At 40.2% G+C, this 21645-nt stretch overlaps 1 protein-coding gene across 2 annotated transcripts; it reads left to right on the top strand.

Annotated features, from left to right (window-relative positions):
• Positions 1-6223: 6223 nt before the first annotated feature.
• On the top strand, positions 6224-20412 carry LOC306858602 (membrane-spanning 4-domains subfamily A member 4A-like). 2 transcript variants are annotated; one of them, XM_079399203.1, is made up of 8 exons: positions 6224-6308; positions 11073-11244; positions 13951-14061; positions 14159-14227; positions 15931-16071; positions 16698-16814; positions 18845-18922; positions 19632-20412. In XM_079399203.1, exons 2-8 carry the CDS (start codon positions 11098-11100, stop codon positions 19713-19715), a joined length of 747 nt encoding a protein of 248 aa, XP_079255329.1. In that variant the 5' UTR covers positions 6224-6308; positions 11073-11097; the 3' UTR covers positions 19716-20412. The 2 variants fall into 2 exon arrangements, with proteins under 2 accessions (XP_079255329.1, XP_079255328.1); XM_079399202.1 differs by lacking the exon at positions 6224-6308 and adding an exon at positions 9894-10072.
• The last annotated feature ends 1233 nt before the right edge of the window (positions 20413-21645 follow it).

The following is a 21645-nucleotide window of genomic DNA, read 5'->3' as shown; positions in this document are numbered from 1 at the left end:
CATGGCCTGTGGTTTACGCTGCTATTCGCGCATATAAAGATAAAGCCCTGAATAAAACAAAAGACATTCTGATCTTACTGGTCAGTGATCGACTAATGAGCTTCGGCTGTCAGTCAGGAAAATAACCTAAATGAACAAAATTATGTCATTTTACAATTCTCCACGATATTTATAAGCTGGGCACAAGTTTAGGTTAAAAGAACATGCGTACACGAGCTGAGACCAGACGTGAGATTTGAGCGTAGCCACCGCTCTCTTCCATATTGATAAACTCCAAGTTTTGCGTTGAAACGACCATACGCCCACTTTTCTGTCGTAAAATAATCTTGTTTTCTGTTTGAAATAAGATTATTTTCTTACCCATTGGCAGATTCTTTTGCTTGTTCTAAGCAAAAACTCAATTTTCCCTTTTTTTTTTTTTTTTTTTAAAAGCAAGACAATTTTTACTTTTCTAGAAAATCCTCCATGATTTAAGAATTTGTAGATATTTTGGCTGGAAACAAGACAAAAAATCGAAGTAAGAAAATCATTTTTTGCAGTGCAGATTTTACGGTCTGTATGGACAGTAGTGTTTACATAAAAGCCCTATTCGCACAGGATTAGTATCACCTGGTGACCTCCAGTCATTTGTAATAACTGCGGAGGTTGTCTGTGATCTTAATCCCGTGCGAATCGGCCATGTCTGTAATTTGTAAAGTAAAAATTCCCCCGCAAATGACCTACCATATTTCGCCGAACACGAGGTCCTGTGATAATATTAGTCACGTGTGAATCGGCATCTCTGTGGTTTGGCCAGAATTTGGCAGGTCGTATATAATTTTTCAAGGTTTTTGTTTCCTGTGCGCCATTTTATCCATCTTTCGTGAAGAATGGAGCTGCGTTGGAGTGTTTGATAGTATTTTGGGTGCTATCGTATCCCTACACCATACAATTTGCAGAAAGAGAAAGCTGAAAAGGTTTAATGTATTAGAAATAAATCAAGCATAAAGCTTGAGATACTATTTTAACCTGGTGAAATGTAAATGACACGGGGCACAAAACTATATTAGTTTTTTTTTTTTAAATCCATCTAATTGAACCATAGAATGGGACTCTCAAAGCCTTGACATCCGGGTATCCGGGAGATCAGTCAGTAATTTGGAGTAAAATCACAGGCTTTGTTTATCCCGTGCGAATGCACCACACGAGTGTGGGGGGGTAATTTCAAAATCACACATGGTCCCCAGATAATACTAATCCTGTGTGATTATTTTTGAAATACTACAAACTCTGTGAGATATGAAATTGTTGCAAGGGATAGTTCACCCAAAAATGAAAATTTCCCTTCCTGACCCTCGAGTATGTAAACAAACAGTTTTAGTGAAAAAAAAATACTTCCATAGTAGTAAAAAAAAAAAAAAATACAGATTTGGAGTCAACTGATAAGAGTTTGAATTTTTGGGTGAACTATCCCTTTCAGAATAAAAATTAATAGTTATTCCCATGAATTAAATGGAAAATTATTTCAACAACAAGTACTGTTTACAAGAACTTTATTGAACCTCTAATTTCTTTTTCAGTTACAATGTTAAATGCGAAAAATAAACAACAATACAAAAAAAACAAAAACAATGTTTTTATGTCTTGCTGACACTTTTCCAATGCACCAACAGTGCGTCAAGGCAAACAGAAAATAGAAAAACAAAGTGCTAGTGCTCAAGTGCTATACAAAACAGAGGAATGAAGTTTATTAGAAACTTCAGATGATCACATCCGAAAACAGAAACACAACGTTTGGGAGAAAAACTGGCTCCCAGTGCCCACACCAACTGGACGGATTGCTGGGAGGAAATAGAGCGAAAGGGGTTCAGTCTCGTGCTCCCAATCCGGACACGCTATCCCGTGGATCGCCTGAGGATCCTGGACACAGTACAAAAATAGAAGAGAGGAGATCTCTACATAAGCAAGGTAAGATGTAACACAAGAAGACATACCGACACAGAGAGAAGGCATAGACCGGAATAAATAGGAAAGGGGAGACGAGTAACAGGTGCGGGGCTAATGGAGCGCACAGTGCTGTGAGTAAGTGCTGATTGCTCCCCCACGCGCAGCGGACGAAAACAAGCCACCACGTGTAGCTGACATAACAGCAGGAATGAGTCGGAGAGAGGTGCCGACCATGACAACAAGTCAGTAAAAACTCTCTTCAATTACTTCAATTGTCCTAGTGTACAGAACACTAATGCTTCTAATGAACAAATTAATTCAACTTCAATTAGAATTTTCAAATACAATGAGTAGCCAACACAAATACAACTGTTAGCTACACCTTGTAACACTGATCATTTTGATTATGCAAAGGCCATTAAAATAAAATTATCAAATATGATACACTAGGCCTTAAAGGGTTAAGAAGTAACCCTGAAATTGCTGAAACTCAGGCTGTGGAACATCATCAGTGGATGTGGCTGAAATCCCTGCATCCTCAGAGTAGTCAGAAGTCTCTGCAAGCATCAGACAAACATGAACAGACTACCATCATACAACTGAAGAACTTTGGAGCCTACCAAACAACTTTCTCTCACTTAGTTGCAAGAAAATGAAAGTAATTTCCACAAAACAACTGTATGACAAAAATAATAGGACATGATTAATAGAACAAGCAAGTGAATATTCATGATTTACACATTATATAACGTGAACAAATGTAACTGGTATAATTGATGAATGAAATAAGTTTGTTAGCCAATAAGTTAACTTACCCGAAGGAGATGGTGTTGATGTCTCGTCAACGTCAGCCGGAGGGTCTTCGAAAGCAATATCATCGACCGAAGACAATGGCCTGTGCCCTAGTAGCTGGTCCAGTTCATCGTAAAAAGGGCATTTTTGTGGGTCTGCCCTACTGGTGTCGTTGTGTTTTTTACATTTATAATAGGAAGACTTCAACGCTTTCCATCAGCAGTGTATTTGTTCGACGCTTCTATGAAATCTTGCCTCTGCTAGCTTATCTGACACCTTCTGAAACATATCAGCATTTCGATAAAAATATGATAATTATGTCTACCAAACTGATAATGTATGGAATATTATATTAACAGATTATCCAAATTTGAATAAAACAATAGGTCTATACCTTTAGAAACACGGATGTGTCTGTCACTTTAAAGGTATGGTTCACCCAAAAGTCATAATTTACCCAGGTCATTCTAAACCTGCATTAAGTTCTTTCTTCTGTTGAACACAAAAGAAACTTTGAAGAATGTGGGTAACTTAACAGCTGCTGGTCCTCACTAAACATTACAAACAAAAGGGTAAAAATGACAAACTATTTCCATGTTTTCCACCTTTTCTATGTACAGAAATCACACGTTCTTTCTCCTGTTCTTTCAGGCCCGGTCCACACGAACAGTTTTTTTCAAAACAACAGCTTTTTCTATGCGGTTTGGCCAAATGCTGCACTAGGTCACTGAAATCGAACATTTTTGAAAACTCCTGCCACGGTGAAGATTTTCAAAAACTCCAGTTGCAGTGTTATCCTGTAGACAGTGATACCCAACTCATTTATTGATAAATTCGTGTCGCAGCTGAAAAGCTACATGACATTTCTCAGTAATCCAGAAGAGCCATCTTCAGCTGTGTCTGGTCGACTTGAGGAACACCGACAAAGATCAGTCCATGTGCCTCTTTTATACTTTGAGCACCTGCTCCTCCAAAGGTCTTTGCATGGCCCTGCTGGCCCATACCCAATAGGGTGCAGGAGGCTCACACAGGACACTGGAAGGGGCAGCATCCATGGCGCTTTGTTTGGGATCCCCAATTCGTCAGTCATACCAAAGTGATGTCGAGAGTGACCGACTGAAAGGGAGCCTCTCGTTTACATATGTAACCCTCATTCCCTACAGCTAGGGTTACCAGCTCAGCTTCTCAGTGAAAACTTTAGTATGCATTGCACCTGCTGCCTATTTATACTCGCGCTGCGATCAGCAGCTGCTGGATGCAATCATCGCATGCCAATGTGCATTGGCTCATTTAGTTTACACCTAAAGTAGATTGGTCTCTCTAGCAAGATCCCCAAAAGCAGAAGCTAAAGTACTCATAAGAACATATGCACAATCAGTATGGCAGGTATATTGGGATGATAATGAAACAGGTAGACATTTATACAACATACAAAAACAAGTTGGTGCAGGGAGAAGGGAGAGCAGGAATCGAAGAGAGAAGGAAGTATCATAACTCGGATGAGAATAGGTCATACTGGACTTAACAGTACACTATATAAAACTGGAAAACACCCAACTGGGGAATGCATACACTGTAGCCAACAAGAAACAGTTGAGCATGTACTACTTCATTGGAGGAAATATAACAATGAGAGATGTCACCTTATTCAATCATTGAAGAAAGTAAAACATCATGAATTTACTTTATCAGGTCTATTAAGGGAAACAGCTAGTAAGGTGTATGATGATATTATTACATTTGTGAAAGAAAGTAAATTATATAACAGAATATAGGGTTTTGATTGGTTTTTAGTTTATTTATTATGTTTATTTTCTAATTTGTTTATTTGTTTTGCTTGGTTTTTATATTGATTTATATTTTGTATACAAGCAAATATCTTGATCCATACTCCATTCCAGTTGGTGGCGGTAATGCACCAATAAGCTACAAAGAAGAAGAAGAAGAAAAAGCAAGATACTCAATTTCATCATTGAGGCCGTTTCTCAATACCAAGTTCGCAGAGTCTGGACTTCCGTCCTTTCGAGTTTGGACTTGCCAAGTTCGACTCAGAAGAACGAACTCTCGAGGACGGGAGGACGAACTGAATTCTGGGTTATGGCCCGTATCAAGTCCGCACAAGTCACCTCTCGATGCATCCTCGGTAAAAGGGGCGGATCAAGAACACATCCGGGGATTTGAACTGTACTTCGCTAGATGTGAACTTTGAATTGGAACAGTACTTGGGCAGCGACTGATGACGTTTCACAAGTCCACAAGTACAGACAAGTACGCATATTGAGAAACGGCCAGAGTGACATCTCCATTGCCTTCTTCAGGAAACAAGGGTTACATACATTAACGAGATGTTCTGCTCTCAATAACTTTCTTATAATATACGTGTGGCATGTGGGGCTTTATGATTGTTGATAGTGGTTACTATGATGCTCGTGACGTCTGTAATTGGTGCTGTGCCATCCACATACAGTATATAAGTGACACACCGGTAGCGTAGGTATGTGACACTTCCGGACTACCGTCTCGATCTTTCCTGGCTAGTTTTGTTAGCATCAGCTGTGAGTGATCCAGGTAGGAGGAAATGATATTCTGTTAATCACGAGATTAATGTGTAAAGTCTAATGGTGATGTCACTTCATTTTTGTAGCACTGTTCTGTATCTACTTCCCTTTCAATTTGGCTTTGTTGCCTGATGAGTGGGATGTATTGAATTATAGCCGTTCAGTGCCGTCCATCTGATTTGATGTCACCTGGCGTGCGCCCGCTCCCTGTTTGGTATGTATTTTGATTAGATTCAAAGCTTTATTGGTGTTAAACTTCAGCATTCGGCGATGTGCATGTTATTTTTAGCTTAGCTTTATTGTTTGGGGACGCAGACAGCGATAGTTGACTGTAAGCTGAGTGAACAAGTGTTTTGTGATACCTAGAGTCCCACAGCTGTTGACCAGTAGGTCTGAAACTTTTCTTATCAACTTTTTTCTATTCTTTTTTTTACAGTTCTGAATAACACGTAACCTAATTTTTATATTTTATTCAGCCCTTTCGACGATACTCATTAACTTGTAGAACATTTCAGGTTTATTTTGTGTGGGAATTTCTTTTCTTTTTTTCTTTTTTAGATCTGAAGCAAATTATTTGGCCTGATATTTTAAGTTAGCTTTTGTTGTTGTTGTTAGTACAATGTTATTTGTTGTGCAATTTGAATTTTTTTTTGTCTTTTGGAGGTTTAAGATTTTGGGTTTCTTAATTTGATGCAATTTTCAGTGTAAATTGTCTTTTGTGGATTTTTATTTATTTTGACTGATTTTGCTTGCTCCAGCTAATTGATACATGCGTATTTAATTTAATTTGTTTTTATTTTCAGTTTTGGTTTGGTTGAAAGATCCAGCCTGGTTTTGTATTTGTTTTTAGATTGAAGTGTTTTTTTTGTTGATCTGTTTGAATTTCTGAAATTGTGTTACAAGTTTGTATTCATTGTGTGTTTGCGTGTTTTTTCTCTTTCCTTCAGGAGCTGCAGGGCTATATAGGACGAGAGCGTGTGGCTGTCCCCCCTCTTTGGTGGTGGTGTCCCCTCATGGTTGCTGTGGCTTGCCGTGAGCACAGGGTTTTTCTGTTGGTGTGTGTGTGGTGTGAATATGGAGAACCAACTCTTTTTTCCTAGTTTGCCCTGTAGTTAAAGCTGCAGCCCTGTTGGATTTTGTACTATGTGTGTTCTGATGTGCTGTCAGGACAGGAATTCATTTGAATGAAGATCATATTTCTATTTTTACTAGATACCTGTGTCTCCGGTTATTTACATTCTGCCTCGGGGTGGGGAACCTGTGCGTAGCCTTGGGGGCAAATTCCTTGGGTGAGATTCCAGGGTGGCGTAGTCAGGTGTTTCATTTGGGTTGGCTTATTCTAATTTAGACTTTGTTTTGGGCCCCATCGTATGGTCACGTATGCAAAACGGTTCATATGAGTAAATTATTACTATTGCTAACTTCCATCCAGTAATGATTGTGTAAGAGGACAGTTTTGTTGTTGAGGCATGTACAGCAGCAGTAAACATTATATATCCTCCACATAACTACACACATATTCACCGTGTTTGACCATAATCCAGTCATTTATTCCCGTCAAACACACAGAACTGCACAAAAAAAAAAGGTGATTTCAGAAGGACGAACATGACATGAGCCAATCACAGCCGTTTAGTGTCAGGATGGATCAGTCACAGTTGGGACGGTGCTTGTCACTTGAGCACTTACAGCAGAGCCGTGGAGAGACAGAGTTGTCAACTCTATTCACTCCAATGGACCAGTTTTTTGCAGCAATGGTGGAGCCGCTCAGTAGTTCCTGGAAGTTAGCGCTAATACTATCAGCGCCATAGAGATCAGTGGCGGCTGCTGGTCTTTCAAAGAGGGGAAGCTCATTTTCGGCCTACATCATAAAAATTGTCCATTTATTTATACGTAAATTATTTTCAAGAAAATGCTCTGTGACGCTGTCGTACCAACTAGGCGTCTTTTCCAGTGACTTGACCAGTGTCCTCTCAATGGCCAGCAGAGCTAGGCTGCTTAAACGGCCTTGGCCCATTGTGTTACGGGTGTAGGACTTGAGCCGCTTTAAACAGGAGAAGCTCCTTTCTACACCTGCAGATGTAGCTCCAATTGTTGCCACTAATGAGAACAGTTTGTAAAGCTGAGGCATTGTACTGTCCAGCTCCATGTCTTTAACCCTCTGGGGTCTGAGGGTGTTTTGGGGGCCTGGAGAGGTTTGACATGCCCTGACAGTTGTGCTTTTTTCAGTTGCTTATAAATATATAAATAGCTAAAGTCTAATAACACTGTAAACAGCAAAAACAGGGCTACAATATGTTAGCAGCACTTATGTGCTTGATTTTGTTTTTGAGAAAACATTTATCATCTTGTTTATTTGCTCACAATAAACAATATATTGGGTCTATGCGAGAAGGCTTCAACCTTCACATTCACATTTCTGAGAAGACAGGCCTGCAGAATGAGCTTCATAATGAGCCGTTTAGTCAAGACTGAGAGGAAGAGTTACAAGAAAGAATATGAGGACAAAATCATTTTTTTGTTTGTAGTTTATTAAGTATACAGGTCCTTTTCAAACAATTAGCATATTGTGATAAAGTTCATTATTTTCTGTAATGTACTGATAAACATTAGACTTTCATATATTTTAGATTCATTACAACACAACTGAAGTAGTTCAAGCCTTTTATTGTTTTAATATTGATGATTTTGGCATACAGCTCATGAAAACCCAAAATTCCTATCTCAAAAAATTAGCATATCATGAAAAGGTTCTCTAAACGAGCTATTAACCTAATCATCTGAATCAACTAATTAACTCTAAACACCTGCAAAAGATTCCTGAGGCTTTTAAAAACTCCCAGCCTGGTTCATTACTCAAAACCGCAATCATGGGTAAGACTGCCGACCTGACTGCTGTCCAGAAGGCCATCATTGACACCCTCAAGCAAGAGGGTAAGACACAGAAAGACATTTCTGAACGAATAGGCTGTTCCCAGAGTGCTGTATCAAGGCACCTCAGTGGGAAGTCTGTGGGAAGGAAAAAGTGTGGCAGAAAACGCAGCACAACGAGAAGAGGTGACCGGACCCTGAGGAAGATTGTGGAGAAGGACCGATTCCAGACCTTGGGGGACCTGCGGAAGCAGTGGACTGAGTCTGGAGTAGAAACATCCAGAGCCACCGTGTACAGGCGTGTGCAGGAAATGGGCTACAGGTGCCGCATTCCCCAGGTCAAGCCACTTTTGAACCAGAAACAGCGGCAGAAGCGCCTGACCTGGGCTACAGAGAAGCAGCACTGGACTGTTGCTCAGTGGTCCAAAGTACTTTTTTCGGATGAAAGCAAATTTTGCATGTCATTCGGAAATCAAGGTGCCAGAGTCTGGAGGAAGACTGGGGAGAGGGAAATGCCAAAATGCCTGAAGTCCAGTGTCAAGTACCCACAGTCAGTGATGCTGGTGTTGGTCCACTGTGTTTTATCAAGGGCAGGGTCAATGCAGCTAGCTATCAGGAGATTTTGGAGCACTTCATGCTTCCATCTGCTGAAAAGCTTTATGGAGATGAAGATTTCATTTTTCAGCACGACCTGGCACCTGCTCACAGTGCCAAAACCACTGGTAAATGGTTTACTGACCATGGTATTACTGTGCTCAATTGGCCTGCCAACTCTCCTGACCTGAACCCCATAGAGAATCTGTGGGATATTGTGAAGAGAAAGTTGAGAGACGCAAGACCCAACACTCTGGATGAGCTTAAGGCCGCTATCGAAGCATCCTGGGCCTCCATAACACCTCAGCAGTGCCACAGGCTGATTGCCTCCATGCCACGCCGCATTGAAGCAGTCATTTCTGCAAAAGGATTCCCGACCAAGTATTGAGTGCATAACTGAACATAATTATTTGAAGGTTGACTTTTTTTGTATTAAAAACACTTTTCTTTTATTGGTCGGATGAAATATGCAAATTTTTTGAGATAGGAATTTTGGGTTTTCATGAGCTGTATGCCAAAATGATCAATATTAAAACAATAAAAGGCTTGAACTACTTCAGTTGTGTTGTAATGAATCTAAAATATATGAAAGTCTAATGTTTATCAGTACATTACAGAAAATAATGAACTTTATCACAATATGCTAATTTTTTTAAAAGGACCTGTATATATATATATGTGTTCATAATCACTAAAAAAAGCTTAGTCTTAGCTCATCTTAGTTCATCGTGACCTCACAAACATACCTTATCAAGTTCTCTACACTGCACAACGTATCTCTTATTTACATTGCATCAACACTTTGTTCTATTGAGATGATTCCTGCTGAACACAATACCTGAAAAAAACTCTGGCGATTTGAGCGGTGAGTGGATTCTAACGTAAATGCCTCTGATTCAAGAAATCAACAGATGTCTGTGACTGGCTACATTGCTCAACACTGCAAAAACATGTTGAAACAGAAATCGATCTCCGGATTGCAAACCATAACACACTCGATTGTTGCCAAATCTGCAATAAAATGCCATTAATACAGCTTTAACTGTGGTTCCTTTTGATTTGATCCTTTTGCTTGAGAGTGCTTATAAATAAAAAATTACTGTTCTGTCTCAATACCTCAGTTCTTTGCCTGCTATGAACTTCCTGGAACTATTTGAAGTCTACGTGAGTCACGTGATGATTGAGAATTTCCCTGTCGAAACTCGCTCTCCCCATGGCTCTGAATTACAGGTATTTCACAACCGAAACTAAAAGTTAAGAGTTCGTTGTGTGATAAGACACCATTTCTCAACGCTGTAAACCAAAGCTTACAACTTCTGTCTTATTTATCGGTAAGTCCTTCTCTGAACTTGCTGTCATATGTCATGATATTAGTGTTTGGTATACTTCTAGTTGAAAGGTGTTTACTCGAGGAGTCAGGGGCAATTCATCACAAATTGTTTTTTGTGAATTTGAATCCATTATGATTCAGGGTCATTCTATGGAAATGTCCATTTTTCTGTCCTAGCCTAAAAAAGACTTTAGTGTTACAATTTCTTTATATTTTAAAACGAAACAATATTTTATTTGAACAATTACACCTTCTTGAGCCATCAATGTGGTAATATTTGTTTTTTAATGAATGATATAGAATTCCAAGCACCACAAATCTGTCCCCACGGTTACGTACAGAGGCAAAGTGCTTTATTTTGAGGTCAAAAACAGGTTTTTCTACCATTTAAAATACAATAATGTATTCATCAAAAATATGATGTAATAAACAATAAAACTAAATAAAATCTCAGATAAATATTATAAAATATATAGTGAAAGTAGTGGTCCCCAGGCGTTGTGTCACTGATGTCACTTTTTTATATATATATAAATCACATGTATGACATCACTTGCCTTCCTTCTTCCCATTACCTGAAATGGGAAGAAATGGGCTCTTCAGAAAGTCTGCGTGTCTATTTCAGAGTGACAGTATGAGATTAATACACAATGTTTTTGCTCAAAACTCACTCTATTGTGACTTAATGCAGATAATGCAAATAATAAACTGACACATAAGTGTATTATGAGACAGAACGCAGAAGTTTACCGTCACTGTGGGAATGATCACGCAATATTGACTAATGGATCAGAAGAGAATCATCTTTCTGCGAGTCATTATGAAATTATGGATATTATTGTGTGGCTGTGTGATGTATAGCAAAGCACTGATGAAAAAAATAAGAGTCTTTGTAAATGAGCATCTGCTAAATGCCTTAAATGTAAATGATGTAGATCAATTTAAACACGATCTGTTTCATAATCAAATCATATGTTTTGATTTACTATGGTTTTGTACAGGTCAGTTGAAGATTGAGGAACCAGAATGTCTCACACTGTCATACCCATGAACTCTTCAACGCTCATCATCCAGTTTCAACCAGCAACACAAACAGATCCCGATACGACTCTAAGAGGTTCACCACTTCAAGGAGTTCAAGCATTTCTGAAAGGCCAACCGAAAGCCCTTGGGGTGAGAAATGTCTCATAAACCAAAATAATTGTTTTGTATTTGTGCATGTCAGTGTGAGATAAGAAAAGTACTAAATTCAAAATGAGTACTACACAAAGTATACACAATTTTTATTAAAGAATGTGACTTATTGTCTTGGTGACAGTGCAGGAAAGACACCAGTATAAGATCAGGTTTTTCAAACATCATTAGCACCGATGTTAATAACAATCTTACTGAATTTACGTTTAGCATTAGCCAGCACTTTTAAATTTGCCAAGATGTCAGGCGCTCTGGCTCCGGTAAACATTGGACTATGGTGGCTGGTGTCTCTATTTTCACGTTCCGTACAATAGAATCGCCAATAACTAGAGCACTTTCATCAGGTTTCTCAGTGGGTGCCTCACTGAGTGGGGAGAACCTGTTTACTGTTTTCATCGGAAAGGTAGAGCGGTGTTTTGACCCATGACTAGGCCGCCTCACAGTCACCCAGTTGCCCTGCTGCAGAGGCTCTGTAACCGGGACCGAACTATGTACGGAGCTAGTCGCATCCAAAAGCTGTATCTAGAGCCCTCACATTCTTATTATCCTCAACTGAAGTTTGGATGCGTGTCTCTACTTCTGAAATCTTCTCTGTCAGCCTCACAGCTTTCCCTGCATTTATCACATGTGAATCCCGCGCTGCTGACAGAGACAGATAAACTGTACATGTGGCAAACAGTGCAAACAACAATAGCAGGAGAAGAAGCCATTGGAAGAGGTGTTAGTGAGGCCAGTAGGGGGTGCTCACCCTGTGGTCTGTGTGGGTCCTAACGCCCCGGTATAATGACGGGGACACTATACTGTCAAAAAGCACCGTCTTTCGGATGAGACGTTAAACCGAGGTCCTGACTCTCTGTGGTCATTAAAAATCCCATGGCACTTCTCGTAAAGAGTAGGGGTGTAACCGCGGTGTCCTGGCCAAATTCCCTCCACTGGCCCTTGTCTATCACGGCCTCCTAATAATCCCCATCCACTTGATTGGCTCTATGACTCTCTCCTCTCCACCTGTATCTGGTGTGTGGTGAGCGCACTGGCGCTGTTGTACCGTGGCTGCCGTCGCATCATCCAAGTGGATGCTGCACACTGGTGGTGGTTGAGGAGAGACCCCCCTCATGATTGTAAAGCGCTTTGGGTGTACAGCAATACACAATAAAGCATTATATAGATGCATCATTCATTCATTCATTACTCACCGTGATTGATGAATGATTCACTTACCACTGTTTGATGAACTCGTGAAAAACGGAGTGAGAGAGAAATGAAACGGAGCGAGAAAAAAGAAAACAATAATAAGCATGAATAGAAACATAAATGGAACCGCGAATGACAAGCTAACTGGTTAACGAATGCTAACCCTCTCTCAAGACTCGTTCACTGCACCAGTGTCTGGCAGCAATCCTTTTCATACGGATGCTAAACATTCTTGCAAACGGTCCAAACTGAATTATACATGTCATGCAGACATTCATATGAGCAGTTTGAAACAGAAAAATAGTCATTCAGAGAACAAATTTTATTTTTGAACATAAAACATTTACAGAGGTCTGTACCTCGGGGACCTCATAGCTGGCTACGGGCCTGAGCGGAGCGTGTGTAAAGCTGGATGCACACGAGACGATTTTCAAATCTTAACCGATTTTAAAACCATGGGAGACCACAGACATGAAGAGAGTTCAACCGATTTTTAGCTTTATAATCCTCTGAATGCACACACTAGATGATTCGACCACGAGATCACACACTTGAAGATTGTAGGAACGATTTCACAGTGACGCGCGATTTCACGGAGACTCGCGAGATCAAACGTGACATGAGAAGAAAAACAAATAGAGGACAATCGACGTTGTCAGCTGGCTCTCCCGGCCCACGTTCTGTTTCGCAGTGAAAAACAATATATATATATATATATATATAAGTTTCAAACATGTTTGATATTTACGATTTGAGTTTGGCGACGCTCCTGTTTCTTGATCAGGAACAGTTAAATAATTGTAATAACACCAAACAAAAGAAAAGGCTTGCGACAAGCCGCAAATCGATCGTCCGGGGATGCAAATCGGGCTTTTGTTGAGTGCGCGCGCTTGCTGACTGAATTTCGAATCCTAACGAATTCTCTCATCATAAATAACAAAGCGCAGATGTACATATAATGTAAGTAAGAGATTCTGAAGCGTAGACAGCTTCAGAAATTATAACCCTAGTTCTGTTTTTTGAAAGCGCTTAAACTCGCGATAGATCAAAGTTACTGATAATGTTCTTCGCTCACTTTCTTTATATAATTTATGTGCTGTTTGAATAACCGTGTACATGAAACATTATAATTATCCATTTCTAATGTTTTTATTAAAATGCAATCACGTTAAATACAGATTCAGTCCCATTAAAATATTTTATTAGCCTACATGACACCCATATCTGGTTCTTGCCTAAAAAGCCGGGTTTATCATGTTTGTAGTTAATAAATTTGGCTGCGTTTAGCCTTACCCTGGAGTTGGTTCACCATCCGCCTGCAAACACAATGACATTCATACAATGATAATTCCACACTTGCAGAATATATTTTTGAGATATTTTTCTAATACAATCATAAGTCCATAACTACATCTGCCATAAATGTATATTGTTCCCCTTTATGAAAGACTCTTGTCCTACTCACACTTTCTGTGTTCTTCTTGTCCCTCACAGACGGTCCAGATAATGATCGGTGTGATGACTCTCCTGTTAGGCATTGTGTCTTCAGTTTATGGACAACCCATCTTTGTTGTTTTTGGTATTCCTTACTGGGGATCTCTCATCGTAAGAAACTATTATATAATTAAGTGATCTGTCTTTTATAAAACAAGCTGCATATTCCAACGCAAGCCTCAATTTTGTTCTTTCTCTCTCTTCTCAGTACATCATCGCTGGCTCACTCTGCATTGCTGCAGAAAACAAAATTAATTCCCCCTCCAGTTTGTGTTTGGTATGTACTACACAACACTTTACTTTTAGGGGTCCAAGCACCGTGCTGGAAGTTCGGAAATATTGTTCTGTTGTGTTTGCACTGATTTTCTGGACTGGATTCAACGGATTTCTTCTTCTTTTTCTGCCTTAAAAGTATATGGGTATCAATGACCATAATTCGTAGAGACCCTAAATTTGTCAGGAAGGTCCCAAACGTGCATCTATTCAGGCATCTACTCATCTATTATCATAACATAATATGACTCGGATACATAAAAAAAAAAACATGGCCACTACCAGCCAATCAAATTTCAGCAACTAATAGCATCAAATCTCAATGTCTGGGGAAACTTCTGAGTGTGTTTTGTGTAGCTACGCAAATTTCATTCAAACAAGACATCGTAAACTTTGCCATCAAAACTAGGGATGCACCGAATCCAGGATTCGGATTCGGATTCGGCCGAATCCTGGGCTTTTTGACGGGGTTCGGTTTCGGCCGAACCTTAGATTTATTTTCCACCGAAACCGAACCCTAGACTTGCGCTACGACGTCACACGGCCGTTGATTACGTGACGGTGTTTACATAGGACCCGTTCGAATGTAGTAGGCTGTAAGAATCTGAAAATGGAACGCGTAAGCAAAAAAAGTTTTGTTTGGCAGTACTTTCAACCAAAAGAAGGCGATTCAAGTCGAGCTTTATGTTCAATTTGCAATGCCAATTTGTCTCGTGGTGGCAAGTAGAGCCCGCCGAATTTCTGACCATTACCGCCCGCTCCCGCAACGTGTGTGTTACACTCCCGCCCGCTCCCGCAATATGTATGTCCACTCCCGCCCGCACCCGCAAAACTCTGAGAATTTATTCCCGCACGATAATAGAGATGCATTGATTTTGTGTCTTCTCCCGTCCCGCAGGAAAAAAAACCGTATTGTATTGCTATTATTAAAGAGATTCATGTTTGTTCCTTTCCCTGACCTGCATGTATTCTGACGCACTGGTAGGGAAGATGAATATAGCCTGGGCTATCGGGGACATCTAAAACGCTTAGGCTACCGCGCGTTTCTTTAGACTTCAAGTACTTTGATTTTGTTGACAATGACATCATGTCGCTAGGTTACCTCCCGATCCCGCAGTGTTTTTTTTTAGCCGCCCATTCCCGCCCGCAGCAAAGTTCAAACCGCCCGCTCCCGCGAGATTTGCGTTGGGTCCCACGGGACCCGGCGGGTCCCAATCCCAATGCAGCACTCTAGTGGCAAGGACCCTAAGCAGTACACAACATCGCCGATGTTAAAACTAAGGATGCGAGTAGGATTCGGTATTCGGTTTCGGATTCGGCCGAATCTTAAACAGTGGATTCGGTATTCGGCCGAACCCCAAAAATCTGGATTCGGTGCATCCCTAATCAAAACACCATCTAAACTTTTCTGAAGAGCTAATTAGGCACATTTTCATCCTCCGCTGTCTAAGCTTAAATCTATAATAATAAAAAAACACATTTAAAAAGACTATTTTTAATTGTTTCACTTTATTATCCACATGAGCCACTGGTGCTTGGACCCTAATGACTGCTGCTTAATGATGCTATGTTTCAATCATTTATGTGAAGTATTGTGTATTTTTAATCACACTCCATGTACTTTTCTATGTGCATTAACTTGTTAACATAATGTTTTGAACTTTTTGCAAATTTATTAATCTGTTTTATGTTGTTTTCTGCCTATAGGTGAAGGCTTCAATTGGAATGAACATTTTCAGTACGATAACTGCAGGCATTGCCATTATTTTCATGTCAATGATTTTGGTTATTGGTTCAGGCAGGTACTGCGGGGTTTATGACTATAATTATTCAGAGAGAAAATATGAGGTAAGTCTACAACTTTTATATTCACTATGCACCAAAATTGCATTTTTGGTTTTTGTTCAAAAGAGAAAAATGGCTGAAAATATGAGCCGAAATATTCATATTTGTTGAGTAATTACTGATTAGAATGCTTTCAGTTTCACAATAGATCTGAGATGATAAAAGCTATTCTTCACTACTGAGTTAAGACCATTAGCAAAAACCACTCACAAATGTTTTGCATGTGTATGAGAATTCACAGATAACGGACCCAAATGATTATTAATCTGTATAATAGAAGCCAAATTTACAATTGTTAAAAATTACTGTCAAGACACACAGTGAAACATTAGCAATGAAAAGGACAGTTCTTTTTGCAGCTGACCTTACTGAATATGCATTTGTAAGAGTTTCCATTTCAGACACAAAATTATTTAAATGAATTACGCAACATGATTTATTAAGGTTTGCACCAGTCAATTTACTGATATTTGTGCCATAATTTAATGCCCAAAATAGCATGTCTTAAATGTGTTATATTATCATATAAACTTCTGGATTGTTGAGCAGACAGTGTACCAGTGTGAGTAGCAATTATCATTGATTCTGTTCTAATTATTTGTATTAATGTTGATTTGTTTTTCTCTCAGACTCTCTTAAAGGGAATCAGTGGTTTATTGCTGTTATTCACTGTGCTTGAGTTTATCATCTCCATCTGTCTGGCAGCATTTGCCTGTAAAGCAACCCCCTGCTGTTCTCCTACTCAGGTAAGTGAAGAGACAAATCAGGATTGCTCAAACTTCTCTCGAGTTCAATGTAAAATTCTCGAGTTTTAAATATGAATGTAAATAAAGTGAACTCATCACACATTGTGTTCCCAAACATTAAACCTGCAGTGCTTGCAGAGATGGAGTTCATGAGAGGCATTTTTACTGTGAACTGAGTTGCCCTAAAAACGTATTGCATAAAATATTTTGGTCAAGATAATTACGTTACACTTGAACTTGAGGCCTCAGTTTGACCAGTGTGTTTCCCCTCCTGATATAACTAATTGAACAAACAATAATTAAACAAACCTGCTCATCTCAAAATAATCCACCTCACACTTCATACAGAGTGAGTTTAAGGACTCCTTTGCTCTAATTTGTTTACTTCTTTTACTACGAAGTCACAAATTTAGGCTCTCTATCGGAAAGTAAAACACTTTTAAAATGACATTCGGCTGAAGTACACAAGTACTGAAGTACACAACAGGGTTCAGTGCTCCGGCTGAAGGCGCATTATAGTTTTAAAGCTCTAGGAAGAGTTTGAGTCACATATTTGTACTCTCAGAAGAAGTTGTTGTTTATAAAAAAAATCAATATGTGCTTTAAAATTACATATTAATTATGCTCTACCGATTAATATTTTATTTCAAGACATTTGTCAGGTTTCTGTCATTAAAGCAATTCTTGTTTGGCTCTCAACGAAGGCGGTCGCATTTTTCTCTCCCTCTCCTCCCCTTACCTTCCCTTTCCTGCTTTGCTCTCTCGTCTCGTCTATTGTCTAATACTTGAGAGACTCTCTCTGCACTGCTCTCCAACTGAAAAATCATGGATTTGATCCACTGGTCTCTCAACGCAATTGACACCATCTTCTCGACGAGAAGTTTAGGTTCGGGGGAACCTGACTGCCCCGGAGGGACATTCGCAGCTGGATATACGATGGACGCATGGGAAAGGTGGCGGGTCGTGTGTCTGGCGGCTCTTTCCGTGGAGGACATTGAAGATATCTACCTATTCGGAACCATGATAACAGGTCTTCTGCTGATTGGATTAGGCTTTGCCCTGGGTTATCGAAAAATTCAGGAAACGGGTACAGCTGTCAAAAGCCTCACACGGCTGTCCGTCATGATTGAAGCAGTGGGCAGAGTGGTCAGCACTGAGACTGAGACTATTAACCACAATATGGATACCATCACGGAGAAGCTTACGGATTTGAAAAGGAAAATTTATGGATTTGGAGACCAGAATGGATAAAGAGAGTTGCCTTGAAAATTGGAATACGGCTACTCGCCCCAAGACCACACAATCGCAATCTTATCTTCTTTCGGCTTTCTCACACCAGCACTGCCTCGGCCAAGGTCGCTGTTGGAAAAACAATCCCGGGAAGAGCACTGCAGTGAGACGCTCTCACATTCCTTCCTTCCCCCCTTCCACAGACACCTGCGGATTGTTGACTCTGTCTGGGTCCTGATCAAGGCTGTCTCCATAGCAACGTGCTGTATCGCTATCACATTCTGCGGACTGAGACAACTTGATTTGAATGCCAGCGTGGCGGCTCTCCAGGCCTACAAATACATACATACACACACACATACGCACATATATACACATATATGCATTCACCTCCCCACCCCCGATCCCTCGCCGCTTTGCACCGCCAGCCTGACAAGCGGGTCCGACCGGCGCCGAGAATGGCTGCAGGACCGGATGGCTGCTTGCCGGAACTGGATTACCTCCCCTGTTGCAGTCGTATGGCTATGTTGTTGATTGACTATGTGCTTTTTGTTGCTGGGGTGTTTTTCCTGTTCTCACACTGTACTCCCAAAGGAGCATAGTCTGTGAATGATTTTTTTTCTCCCCTCTTTCCTCATGTCATGCTGTATCTCTTCCTCACTCTACAACAAATTCCTCGTATGTGTAAACATACTTGGCGAATAAAGCTCATTCTGATTCTGATTCTGATTCAAACACCCTTTCGTGTAAAACTAATTACTTATGCATCCCTAATTCTATCATTACATGTTTTTCCAAAGGGGCAGTTTGCTCAGGTTTTACCACCACAGTCCTCTGATTTCAGGCCCATTCGTTTCCAGGATCTGAACAGCTCAGAGGTAAGAGAAGCTTGTAACCCAAAATTAGTTGGACTTTGAGTAAAATGGTAAAAAAAATAAACAAATAAAAGCATTTTTGAATTTAGTGTTGAGAATCCATGGGCCTCATTTATATGTTGCACAGAAACCATCTTACGATCATCTCTCAAATATGCTTACATGTGATTCATAGAATGAACATACTGTAGGCACAGAAAACACATGCATTCCTCTCCTTCTGAAGTGAAATCCATGAATCGCTAATGATCTTGAACTTGCGCACAACTGAATGGTTTCAGCTCCCTGCCTTGTAAATGACTCTTAATGTCATTAGCATATAAAAGATAACCAGTCATTATCCAAATCCTTTCATCTAGACTAGAACAGCGAGCTGCAAGAACAGCTTACATTTCCAAAAACCTGTCTTGTCAGGACAAAAACTTGTCTTGTACTCCGACAAGAAAAAGTACGTACGCGTGCTCAGACCCTGATGTGACGCTAAGCACTTTTCCTCATTAAAGACAGTTTTTACAAATATGAACGCTAGCGTGGATTTAAGCGTGCACACACCCTAAGATCAAATCTGTGCGTACACACGCTTTATAAATGAGGCCCCATGTATTGGAAATGTGTAAAGCACTCAGTAATGAGTGCAATAATATTTACACAATATTATCAATCAATGAGCAATTAAGCAAGGAAGCTGATCATATAACGTGTTTTCTTGCAGATACCTGTGGCCAGAAGCTCTTCCATTTATCACCCGCCTGCAGATGCTCCTCCACAATACAGTGAATGCAATCAATACGAATAAGTGGACAGCATTCCCTTATGAAACAAAAATGTATGGGGTATGGGAGAGAGGGAGGGCTTAAATATACAAACGAGATGATACCCCTATCCTGAGTCTCTCTGGGCCATCAATTCAAGACGCCCAGATCAACCTGACCATCATCCTATCCTCTTTTAACTTTTCATCCTCTTCCAACTCATCCCTAACATTCTGAGCAATAAACTACTAATTTTTCACTCAATACTATTATTTACATATTTGGTTGTGGTGTGGTCCTTGCTCGTGAAGAATGGATTAAAGCATCATTAGTCTTATATTCAAACAGTCATCAGTTTGGACTCTGGATGAGAAGAAATCTATCATTTAAAAGAAACATACACCAAAGGTCAATGTGATTGCCATTTTAAGCAAGTAGGATGTAATATTTAAATAAAGGTTTACTTCAGTTTCAGCTGTGCATGTTCATAATTACTGTGAGATGCCAGTGTGACAATGATACATGGGTCAAAGACGTCACCATTTTGGTGTCCGCATTAAATAAAGTTTACAAAAGTAATTTCATATGCATAATATTACATGTTAAATACAAGTAAAGTGTCTTTCTTTTTTCAATTAACTTTGGTGAAAATAAAGTTCCAAAGTGTAAAATTGTCATTCAGTGTAATGGTCCAGACTGATTTTACCATTACAGCTTTAAATAAACATAAAATACCAAGTTAAAAAATACATCTGTTGTCTTGGCTTTTTCAAGTAAGTGTTGGCTGTGTTATATTAAAAAGATTAGGTCTCATTGTTTTTTTTAAAAGTATTTAAATAACCAGTGGACTTTTATTTTAACACCAAATGGCTGTCATTAACTACTGTGTGGAAGCGAGGAGCACGAAGACAAAGGAGACTTCATTTAACACACTTTAATATTCCAGACAATGGGTAACACAGGGCAGGCAGGAAACACACGAAGCACATAACATTGAGACAATACCAGCCGAAGGAATCACAAGACAGACTACACTATAAGTACTAACGCAAACGAGGGTAATTAACCAAATAACAATCAAACATGAGAGAAAACTAGGTCACGGGAGAGCACGGCTCTGGGGCCAAATGGGTAGCGGAGTCATTTTAGAACAGTGGTCAGGGACAGGAGCCATCTCTGGCCTGAACTTGTGAACTGAAGCCCTCTCTGGGCTGGACTCAGGGACAGGAGCCCTCTTTGTGCTAGAAGCGGGAGCAGAAGTCCTCTCTGGGCTTGACATGGGAACATGAGGCCTCTCTGGGCCAGACGCGGGAACAGCAGCCCTCCATGGGCTTGATGTGTGCTCACAGGAGCCCTCTCTCGACTCTGGTCGGGGGCTAGAGCCTCAGTGAACCGTCTCTTCTTCCTCATCCTCCTCTTTTGGGCTGAGGTTAGGGAGAATGCTGCAGCTATCCTAGGGGTTGAGAGTGAAGCGGCCGGCGGGCTTGAGAGTGGAGCGGCCGCTGTTTATGGGCTGAGGACTGGAAAGGGTCTTGGGACTGGAGACAGGACTGCAAAGGGTCTTGGGACTGGAGACAGAGGAAGGGATGTGGATTTCAGCACTGACCTGGCAGATAGAAATGCCGGGTCTGCAACTTTTGCCCTAATTAGAAGTCCATTTGCGAGCTTGGGGAAACACAGAATGAGATGGGTGGTCAGAACCATTGGTTAGCCATATGGAGAGTCCCGTTGTAGGGTGAGCTGGAGAGGCGAAGCGTGTTTTGGAGGGTTCTGGATGAGGATGGTTCACATTTCCTTAACTTCTTCTACCTCAAAATTTGAACCATTTAAATAAGATTCAAGATTCAAGATTTTTATTCGTCACATACACAATTATACAGAGTATAACCAGCAGTGAAATGTAGGTCAGGTCCGCTCCAAGGACAGTGCAATTATAAAGTATACAAATATTAAGAAGAAGTACAAACATAAAAT

This window comes from Barbus barbus (assembly GCF_936440315.1).
Source record: "Barbus barbus genome assembly, chromosome: 39".
Lineage (NCBI taxonomy): Eukaryota > Metazoa > Chordata > Actinopteri > Cypriniformes > Cyprinidae > Barbus > Barbus barbus.
The sequence above is the reverse complement of the archived record's forward strand: the minus strand, read 5'-3'. Positions and strand labels throughout refer to the sequence as shown.

What these genes read in the sequence shown, in the direction of transcription:
- LOC306858602 (XM_079399203.1), top strand. Translation starts at nt 11,098, where the DNA reads ATGTCTCACACTGTCATACCCATGAACTCTTCAACGCTCATCATCCAG. An exon ending in ATTCAGAGAGAAAATATGAG is followed by an intron (nt 16,072 to 16,697) that starts GTAAGTCTACAA and finishes TTTTTCTCTCAG; the next exon opens with ACTCTCTTAAAGGGAATCAG. An exon ending in AGGATCTGAACAGCTCAGAG is followed by an intron (nt 18,923 to 19,631) that starts GTAAGAGAAGCT and finishes GTTTTCTTGCAG; the next exon opens with ATACCTGTGGCCAGAAGCTC.